The sequence below is a fragment of the Haliotis rufescens genome, unplaced genomic scaffold (genome assembly GCF_023055435.1).
Source record: "Haliotis rufescens isolate VD_foot unplaced genomic scaffold, xgHalRufe1.0.p SCAF_2, whole genome shotgun sequence".
Taxonomy (NCBI): Eukaryota; Metazoa; Mollusca; class Gastropoda; order Lepetellida; family Haliotidae; genus Haliotis; species Haliotis rufescens.
In genome coordinates, this window is record NW_025963890.1 from 59,260,152 (window position 1) to 59,271,358 (window position 11,207).

General features: G+C 38.7%; 1 protein-coding gene across 1 annotated transcript; it reads right to left on the minus strand.

Moving 5' to 3' along the window:
* Nucleotides 1–3,743: 3,743 nt before the first annotated feature.
* On the minus strand, nucleotides 3,744–9,389 carry LOC124143747 (angiopoietin-4-like). Its single transcript, XM_046512817.2, has 3 exons — nucleotides 9,042–9,389; nucleotides 7,166–7,277; nucleotides 3,744–4,680 (listed from the first exon to the last, which is right to left on the minus strand). Exons 1-3 carry the CDS (start codon nucleotides 9,357–9,359, stop codon nucleotides 4,034–4,036), a joined length of 1,077 nt encoding a protein of 358 aa, XP_046368773.2. The 5' UTR covers nucleotides 9,360–9,389; the 3' UTR covers nucleotides 3,744–4,033.
* Nucleotides 9,390–11,207: the final 1,818 nt, after the last annotated feature.

Sequence of the window (11,207 nt, forward strand, 5' to 3'; positions counted from 1 at the left end):
ATTACCAATGATTCAAGTAGCACCTAATAATAAAAACTAAGAATAACACATTTCACGGAATATTGTCCGGATAAAAGATCGGAAATCGACTAATTATCAAATACTAAAAAGAATGAAATTACCGGTCTTCGGCGCGACGAGCGAACGCTTTAACCAATAGGCTACCCGACCGCCCCTTTTTTAATGAAGGCTACGGACCAAAAGAGAACCCATTAAAACAATTTACAACAGTCGGAAGCATAATTATTTTCTTCAAGCATTTCCTGGAACAACTTTTTTTAAAAACATCCCAGCATCCCTACCCACCCCAAATGGTCGGTACCAGAGAACCCCTTTTAACCCTCGCCTGCATTATAGTTTATTTTACCATCTCTACCTCCATGTGCAAACAGTAACACTGCAACCACAGCATCTTTTGTTTTCACTATCACTATAACTAATGAGGATCAACTGTTTACAATGCATGAGAGAGTATGTTTAATTTAACGTCGCTTTGAACAGCATATCTTGGTTCCATGGGAAAAGTATACTTCGGTAGACAATATCAATATTGTTCTCCTGTTCGACCTAGACTATGGTCTGTTCGAACATGGCGTGGTTCACATCGGGTAATAGTGACTTGATTTTATTCTAGTTCACGTGGGTACATCAGTGGAAGAAGCGAATTGTCTATTTGACAAGTATTGAACGATAATCGATACACCTGAAGTTTAAGTTAAACTGTTTTCCCCAAATTCCCGTGTTTTCATTTTGCCAATCCGAGCAGAAATTCTCGCTTCATATTTCAAATTTCACATAAATGTTCCCTTTTATTAAGTAATCTTGCGAGAATTATCTAGCGATTTGGCCTACATCATAGTGAGTGAGTATTGTTTTACGCCGCTTTTAGCAATATTCCAGCAATATCACGGCAGGGGACACAAGAAATTGGCTTCACACATTGTACCCATGTCGGGAAGCGAACCCGGGTCTTCGGCGTGACGAGCAAACGCAAACCGCCCCCATATTCCAATTAAACAAAACATATTGGTCTAGTTTCTTTTTCTATCTGTATATGTCTGTCTTTATTAATCGCTAATTCTACCCGCGTTTCAAGTGTGATAACCCAATATTACACGGTAACCCCCTGCTTCTGACTGTACTGAACTTGATCGCAAATTCTTCTGGCGGCGTTAGGGAGATAATGTTTTACTGTCTTGACTCAAATTTATAATGAATTCTACATGAGCTTCAAGCGACTAACGGGATCGGGTGGTCAGGCTCACTGACTTGGTTGAAGCATGTCATCGATCCCAATTGCGTGGATCGATGCACATGATATCAATCACATGACTGTCTGGTCCAGACTCGATTATTTACAGACCGCCGTCATATAGCTGGAATATTGCTGAGTGCGGCGTAAAACAACAAACCAACCAACCAACCAATATGTGGTTAATGGAGATAACTCAACACTGAATTGTAACTCATTGCTTGTTGACTTCACTCAAATAGATTGCCAGTTGTTTGAAGGAGAATACTTATTAAAGAAGGGTACCTCACTTGAGAATAGATTTCTAGCAGACATTTATACTAACAGCCATATAAAATGTCCCCGTTACATTGCCCTGATATGATCCACAAAGTTAGGGTTAAACAGCATAATATTACGCACTGCCATTCGAGGACACCTGATTTTCAGTGATACAATTATATACTTTTCACCACTATCTTGCCTTCTTCGTCCAATAGTATCAATTTCGGAAGATAATGGAGACACATGTGAAGATCCGGGTTAGAATTGGTCACCTGCTTGTCGTAAAAGGCGACTAACAGAAACGGGTGGTCAGGCTCGATGACTTGTTGATGCATGTCATCGTATCCCAATTGCGTGGATCGATGCTCATGATGTCAATCATTGGAGTGTCGGGTCTAGACTCCCTTAGTTACAGACATCCGTCCTAAAGCTGCAATATTGCGGCGTTGAAAACAACAACAGACAAAAGAAAGATTGTTCTCTGGCGTTGACGTTTTATATTTATTTGACTGAAGTCCCCGAGTTTCATCATAAGCTCAGTAGCATTTATTTATTATACTGATTCAACTACGAACGAAATGTCAAAACTGCCTCCCAAAAGTGCTGTTGCAAACGATAACGTTTCTTAAACGTGTTTTCTTTATTTATAAGCAGCTGAATCTCTGCACTTGTACACAGCAGACACAATTCGCAACTAACATTAACGTTTGTGTATGTGACAGGTGCTACCGAAAGGGCGAACACCTGGTATCATCACTTTTTGACAGTGATTCATAAACACATGCTAATCGCAATCCAACAACGAATTATCGGGTGGTCAGGCTCGATGACTTTGTTGATGCATGTGATCGTCCCAATTGCGTGGATCGATGCTCATGGTATTAATCACTGGATTGTCTGGTCCAGACTCGATTATTTACAAAAGATGTCAGTCCAACTAAGTTAAAGCTTTTGTTCATGTATTTAAAAAAAGTGAACCGTTACCGGATGTTTTTTTTTTATATTAAAGTGACATTGGCCTTTCATGTATCTTTACCACAAAGAGCAGACAAGGAGGATGCGCAATATCATTGTGTTGCCTTAAATCTGATATCTATCCATTTCTTTGTCTTCAAGGGAGGTGGCTGGAAGGTGATACGTCCACATCCTGACTGTACATTGATTCCTTGTCGAGGTCTAGAAAAGCAAATTACTACACCACATTTAAGACTACTATTATACTATAACCTTATCTATTAAATGTAAAGTTACGTAAGTTTAAAATAGCCCTTATTCGATTTCGTTGTGGCTCATATGATCTTTTTTATTGAAACAGGCAGATATGTAAGTATTGCAAGAGAACATTGACTTTGTAGGATTTGTAGCACTGAAGATGAACATCACTTTTAATGTGTATGTCCAGTGTATAATGATTTAAGAGTAAAATATCTAAATAACTATTTCAACCACAAGCCACTTGGTAACACGTCTTGCAAATTAATGACACGTGATTTTACAGAAACTATGAGAAATTTATCAATGTTCATTTATCATGCTATGAAAAATATATGAATTTGTAACACGCCCCAGACAATGTACTATAGGTCTTTGGCCTCATCTGTGCCATGAATCAAGATTGATTGACTGACAGGTATATTTTATAGGGCAAAAGCTTGTATATCTTGTCCGGAAGTCTAATGATGAAAGCATAGGTAATAGTCACTCATGCTTGTGATGTTATGACGTCACCTCTTGCACTAATCCGGCTATTTAACGTGTCTATAACTTCGGGTCATTTGAGAAATCCACACATTTATATGAATACTTGCCAAAATGTCTTGTCGGCGAAAAGACCACGACACATTTAAGAATATTTCCTCTTGCGAATTTATCCTTTATTTTCATTAGTTGTACACTTAAACATGCAGACAACGACGTATGTCATTCTGTAAAATTAACATAATTAAACGACTGCTCAGATTTGAGAACATACACATTAAACTTTATTTTCCACAGGTGGGACAGGATGCGCTCTTCGTGAACACTTGGTTCAAAAACACATGCTTAAGAGGATGTCGACCCGTGACGATCCGGGGTAGAATAGGTCTTCAGCAACCCATGCCTGCCGTAACAGGCGACTATGCCTGTCGTAAAAGGCGAAGGGATCGGGTGATCAGGCTCGCTGAGTTGTTTCATGCATGTCATCGTATCCCAATCGCGTGGGTCTATGCTCATGATATCAATCACTGTATTGTCTGATCCAGGCTCGATTATTTACAGACCGCAGTCAAATAGCTGGAATATTCCTGAGTGTTTGAAGTATTAAAGTATTAAATCCATTTTCGAAATCTCTTACTTTAAAGCAAAACCCAGTTGATTTATGTCCAATAACTGAACACAGTTCTGGTACACATAAGGACACGTCACTACGACTGCGTAACACATATGTCATTCAGTAAAATTAACATAATTAAAGTCTTTACAGATATGTGGGATTCATCAGGTAGTCTGCGTGACGTCGATTATTTCTATCCGGTGTCATATGCAGTGTAACGCCATGGACGACCCGGTCACCCCTCGTTCATCTCCCACCCAGAACAGCTCTTCGGGGTCTCCACTGACATTGACTGGAACTGGCTTCAGTCGGCCATTTGGGTTGCAACGTGTGCAGTCCTTGAACCACCATCCAGAGCCGTGAATTTGAGGACAGCTACCTGTTGGATTATCATCATTGTCTCTGTCATAAGTGCTGAATTTAGCCCCCTTCAGTTCTGTCATTGTGTCATTCAGCTTGTTTTTTGGGGATGTCGTGCTTGCATTATACTCGCTAAATGTCATTCTATAGCCATCAGTTTCATCAGTTAGTTTGAAGTTTTTAAAGTTGATTTGTCTCCATTTCGGACAGCATGGATAGGTGAGATGAACTATCAACTGACATATTACCCTGTCACTGATTGCTTTTATTTTTTCAAGGCCAAGCCAGTGGTCACGTGTGACCTCCCCAAAGCCTTCTCGATAGTCCCGCCATTTCCTGTTGAAGTTGATACCATAGTGCTGCTTCTGAAAGTAGGTTCTTCCTCCAAAAGTCATGTGGCAGAAGACTTCGAATGGTGGGGAAGAGGTATTAGGTTCGATGGTAAAGACACCCGTGCCTGTTGCTCCATTCCTGAACCCCTCGCTACAATCTGATAATGAAATAGTATTAGTAACACAATGACCATGTAGTTTAAGCATACAGTGAAACACCCTGACGAATTCTAGAGAAACGACTAACTGGTCATGTCACTTAATCTCAATTAATCATCATTTTAAAAATATAATGTTGAGCTTTACAAAGATTCAAAGAGAGTTGACAAACTGTAAGAATATTACAAATACAATAACTGCATATGTGTTTGCTTGCCATACTTTACTGCTCCGACGGTCAAATATCAGATAAGTGCATCCACAGTGTACAATGATTAATAGAGTGTCGGGTTGTGATTTCACATATGGAAGGACCGTTCAGTGTTTGTCTTTCCTTTATTTTCGTCGTAAAATTAACTTATTGAACCATACCATTAAACTTATACATACAGACGTTCACACATTGACATATATTCTCAAAACAAAGTAGGGGATCATGAAATATAATTGTTTTAATCGGTCGTCAGAAGAATATAAGTTTTGAAAAAAAGACGGCCCGAGATCGTTTTCGGAACCACAATCTAACGGCCCAACACACAAGAAATATTGCACGTGGACAGTACATTGGTAGTGGAGCTTTATTGATTTTGACACTTCAGTATCGCAATGAACCATTTGTATTGTAGATCTTTCAGATACCAAGAAATCGAACCCAAATAGCCAATCAAATCGCAGTTCACTTGCGCCAGGCCACCGGAGTGCAAGTTAATGACCAGACGATAAGAAATCGTGTTGTTCTACGTAAACAAATCGACACATTCAAGCTAGACACCGATAGGTACGGTGGGAATCGCCGATGGCCTGGTGTAATGTTTTCAGATGAGTTCAAATTTCCTCTGGACTTTCTAGATAGGTATTGACGTGTCTGGAGGCGCCCTAACGAACGTCATGAGAACGGCAACGTAAGTCAACATGACAGGTTTGGGGCTGGGGCTGTAATGATATGGGCCGGGATCTCCCTGGCTGCCAGAACGCCACTACATATTGTCCATGCAAGGGTCACTGGACAATACTACCGAAGCAGCATACTGACGCCAATAACCACCTTATCTGTTTTCGTATTAAATCTGTCCAAGATTGTCAGAAAATGTCCATAGTAGATTGAATGACAAGGGGGATGACTTCAACTTTCAATACACATACAGTCGGAATCGTACAATGGAGCAGATAGCTCCTGGTTATCGAAAGAGTTTGGTCGCTTTTATTTGCGATACATCTAACGCCTTATGTAAAGGGCTATGATGAAGGCAGGAGATATCCAATGTACAAATATAGTTCATGTTGATACAAAAAATATGTTATACAATTGCTGAAGGGGGATGACTTCAACTTTCAATACACATACAGTCGGAATCGTACAATGGAGCAGATAGCTCCTGGTTATCGAAAGAGTTTGGTCGCTTTTATTTGCGATACATCTAACGCCTTATGTAAAGGGCTATGATGAAGGCAGGAGATATCCAATGTACAAATATAGTTCATGTTGATACAAAAAATATGTTATACAATTGCTGAACATGATATTTTCAAGATATTTCACTTGGCATCACTTGTGACACAACAGCTTCAAATGTGAAGATATGGTTATGCCAGGATTGAACAAAACATTTATCCATTTTTGCATGTTTTATACTTAACATTGTTCATTCAATGATCCCTACCACTCTCTTTCTTGATAAAATAAGCAAACTTATCAGTTTGCAATCAAGTGTAATAAAAACGTCCACTTAATTCTGTGAACCCATTTCTGTCCAAAAACTATCCATACTGTGGCAGGTCTTGGTCAAAGGTATTTACCAAGTTCCACATGCTTTGTACGTAAGTATATACTAAGGAATGAAAAATGAAAACAATCCTTCACAAAACTCAGCTTTAAGTCACATGGACTATAGTCAAGCAAACTTTCGGTTTGCTCAAAACTTTTTTCTGTATATTGCAAAAGCACAAAGATGTAACTACAAGTATCAAGGCACATAATGCAAATTATTTTTAACAATTCAATCAAGTTTACCGTTATAAGGCCAGTAAAGTTTCCTTTGCTCAAAACCCATTTTTGTGTTTTGAAATCACAAACGTGGAGCATAAAAGTATCATGACATACAATTTAACTACTTGTAAAAATACATTTTACTGTCAATAAAACAGCAAAGTCTGCCATGTTAAAAAAAACAGAAATTGATGCTGTCTATGGGTGTGGCTTGATGGTACCTTGGTAATTAGTTATTATTGGTCTTTGAACTGACTGACTGACTGACTGTCTGATAATCCCCCTTTGCAACTATATATAAAATAATATCCTTTATTCTGAAACTCAAAACAAGTTAGTGCATCGTTGTTTAACACAAGTAACGTCCAAAGGGGTGGTAAACCTAACTCAATCCCCCCTATTAGTTTTGCATTTCTTTTCTCGATCCCTTGGGGGTATATATCTTGTCTTTGGAAAGCAAACATCAAGCGCTTATCTGCCTTTACATGAATACTTACCATACCAATACCGTTGGCAGTATCTTCCAGCAAAGCTGTAGGGACAAATACAAGAAACCTTTCTTGAATCGGACCAGTAGCCGCCGTTTTCACATGGTGGAGGTGGGTATGTCTGAAATATTGGAACTTGTCTCAGAACTACATTGGAGTCAAATGCAATCATGTTGGATAAGGAAGCGCTCATTTGGTAAATCAAACCATAGGTGCTATGGCAAGATATTTTCCCTTTAAACGTTTTTATTCTGAATATATGCGCCGAAAAACGCAATGCCTTCTTTGATAAACATCTAAGATACCACCGAGATGCCATACCTTCTCTGATAAATGCAAACAAAGTTACCAACGCTGAACGTCCGTTTCACATGCCTGGGGAGGGAATGTCAGACACAAGAGGAGTGTAGAATCTACTACACAGGTGAGCGTTATATGTTGTTATTGATGAAAAGTGTTACCAACGATAAACGGCCGTTTCACATGGTTGGGATAGGGGTATGTGTGTGGTGTTAGACACATGATGAATGCTGAGTATACTTCTCCGAAACACATATAATAACAGAGAATCTACTAAACAGGGGTATGTTATATGTTGTTATTGATGAAAATGTGCTTTATTCATATTATCATACCTTATTTCGTCCGTCTTACTTTTCATTTTGAAGACGACAACTTCAAAGAAAAATAATTTTCAGAATTCCAGGCCATTCACCAGGTCCAGCGAATTATCTGTTTTAGTAAAACAGAGTGCCACGTTATTTTGTGCATCTTCTGGACCACATTGACTTAAAACATAAACAGTCCCTCTCACTGAATTTCAAATGGTCATCTCAGTTTCCAATACCATAAATGTAGTTGACGTAGCTTGCTTTGGGACCGTTTTGGCTTGTTTGGGCGAGGTCCCGTTTCCTTCGCCACAATGGCCAAGATAGTTGGGGAATTAACTTGATAGAGCTGATTACTATGACCTTCAAGAGAGAGAAGGCTGCTGAGTCCCTTGGTGTTCTTATTCTAGGCAGAGTAAAGCATCTGCCACTGGACTCAGGCCTTCTGCAGCATGTGTTAGTTACCAAATCTTGAAACTGTAATCCAAATATGTCAAATGCCTGGTGTATTAATTGCGATTATTACTTAGTTAGGTAGTGCACTGACCACTTAATATTCTATATATTCCTACCTAGATAAAATCTACCAATTAGATGTTACAGCCTGGGGGAACTTATTATTGAAATATGGCCACTATAATTATGGATTAGTTGTAGTGATTTTAGAACTAATGACATATTCATTTAAGAGTCGATACCTTATTTTATAAATGACGAGTCGGAATTGTTTATCGTACAATAAACACTGCACGGAGAATAAACCGTTTTTTTCACTGCAGTGTTTTATTGTGCGATAAACCACGAGTCGTTTATTTCTTATGTGAGATGTCAAGACTCTTTATGATGATGAGGAATGTACAAAGTTTAGAAATATTTACCCTATTTTAATAATGATAACTCCCAACAGAATCCAACCTCGGCAATGTCCATTGTATGCACAGGTTGGTATTTTCCGCATATTTTCACATCAGTCACGTCGATTACCTGTACCTTTTTTACCAATGACGATTGTCATATCTCTCCCGCTTTTGAATGCGATCGTTCGTCCATCGCGTTTATCTGCACTGCCCCACTACATCTATGGGGAACAATTTACTAGACACTCCCCCCTCAAAAATAACGTCGTCCAATATATGACTTCATCAAGTTGCGAGCGCATGTTCGAATCTCCAGAAATGTCGCCATGATAGAGCAATTTTTTATCGTAAAAAAAACACACTTCGCTTTTGCGATTTCTCGCGTAGCTATCTTATATAATCAAATATAGCGTGACTTACCTTTCTGAAGGAGACATCTTTGATGACCATGTCCTGTAATCCGGACATCGTTATGAGGCTACAAGTACCGTTCTCCACTGACATGATGGTGGCCGCACAAGTATCAGACGAAGCACATTGTTTCAAACAGTCAAGAATAAAATCCCGATCCGCTGGAGATAATTTAACAGAAGGGGTGAACACTTTGGCGGTTGTCCCAGACGAGAGATGTGCGTTTAACATTAAGATACCAACAATTAACGTGAACGCAGTAGCGAGAGACATATTGCTGGCACAGTCACTCCACTCCAGTCTACATCTGATACTCATCAATCCCATCAATCCATCAAGACATCACATCATACCAACAGTGCATCGTCGTCCTTTGTCTGGGAATCTGAGAATATCCATCACAACAATTGTCAATTGTAAAGGGACGTCTTTAATGTTCAAGATGTTCATGAAATTTTAATGGAGAGACTTTATTGGTAACGATTATAATTTTTGATGTACTGATTGGAATGGCATAGAGAAGAATTCACAGTCAATGTGTAAATCAATTAATAATGTATTTCTAATCAAGGAAAGAAATCCAATTGTAAGACTTAAAGGTTACAAACTCGTATTTCATGATCGGTATTGCAAGCACACAAAGCTAGTCACGATAATGTGTAAATAGAAAGAGAATTGGAATTAATATAACTCATTTACTTGAATAAGGACAAATAATAGCGTCTATACACCTTTGGTTACGGGTGCTATACAAAACGCCCACGGCATGATGTTAGAGTTAACACACTGCGTCTTTGGAAATAAAAAGTTCTGCAGTGAACAAGTCCGACAACAAGATGAGGTAGATCTAAACGGTTTAACTTCCTGATGCAATTTTACGGTGACGAAACCTTCAAATGAGGTTATTCCAATGTAGAAAAAGTCCGTTCATTTGTGAATTAGGTATTGTGTACACCAATTTCCAGTCATCATCATTTGAAGAAGGTAGCTTGACTAGTATCCAGGTAAAGACCTACATGCAGTCGAAGCAAATGTTAAAGTGTGGGAATGAAAGTACAACGTATGCTTATTTCTAAGATGCTCAAAAGATCAAATGCGGCGATTGTACTTTACCATTCGATAAAGCAAACTTTTTGAGTTACGTCATACAAGGCTGACGTCATGCCGCTGTTCCCCGTATCCTTGATGTCATCGTTCTGTCCTTACAGTCAAGCAAGATGGCGTATCCACATCACTTACCGGTGATATAGTTTCTTTAACTTGTCGAATATTTGAATAATATTGACCTGAGATGAAATAAGGCAAAGCATATGAAAAGCCACCTTGTTACAAAAATGAATGACGACAATGCTAAATCACTAGATCAAAACATGCAGACAACTGGTAACAAGAACAACATTTCTGCAAATTAATTACTGCCACATAAATCCTGACCAGCACAAACAGACATCCAAACTAACATGCGTAATGTTCATGTGGACAGAAGACAGTATCCAACAATATCAATGTCTGCATATTTCTGGTGGCTTCAGCACTCTCTTTGCTGCTTATGTAACTGCCTAAAACATAACGATTAATCTTGTTATACCTGCATGGCCAGTTCTAGTGAAAACATCGGATTTGCATCGAAAGTAACCTTTCCGCCTGTGTGACGTTTCACAAGTGATCGAGTGGCTTGGCTTCATTGAGCAAAGCTGTGACATTACGCCTCAGATATTGTCAAATACCAGAGATGAATCATTATTGTTGTTATTAAGATCATACAGTTTCAAATATGCTCAATACATCAATTAATCATTTTGTTAATTGAATGCAATGTAGTTGCAGGAATTAATTTCTCGGCGAATGTATTTTCCCAAAAGAAGTTATAGGGTTATTTGGTTTGCTTCACATTGCAAGGACAATATGTATCTCTACGCATAATGTACTGTAAGATTTCAACAATGTTGTGTATTTGTTTCTAAATAGGGAATAGTTTAAGGTGAAAATTATAAATAGATTTCATCACTCGTGTTTTTTAATATGAAAAATATCAACCTCATCCCGTTACTCTGTATCCATCGCCAGAGTTTCGATTGATGTATCCCATATAAAACACTCGGGATGAATATCTGTGTTACTTTGCATATGCATGAATCATGTGACGGAGTGCCTTTAGGTAGTTTTGGGTTTGCA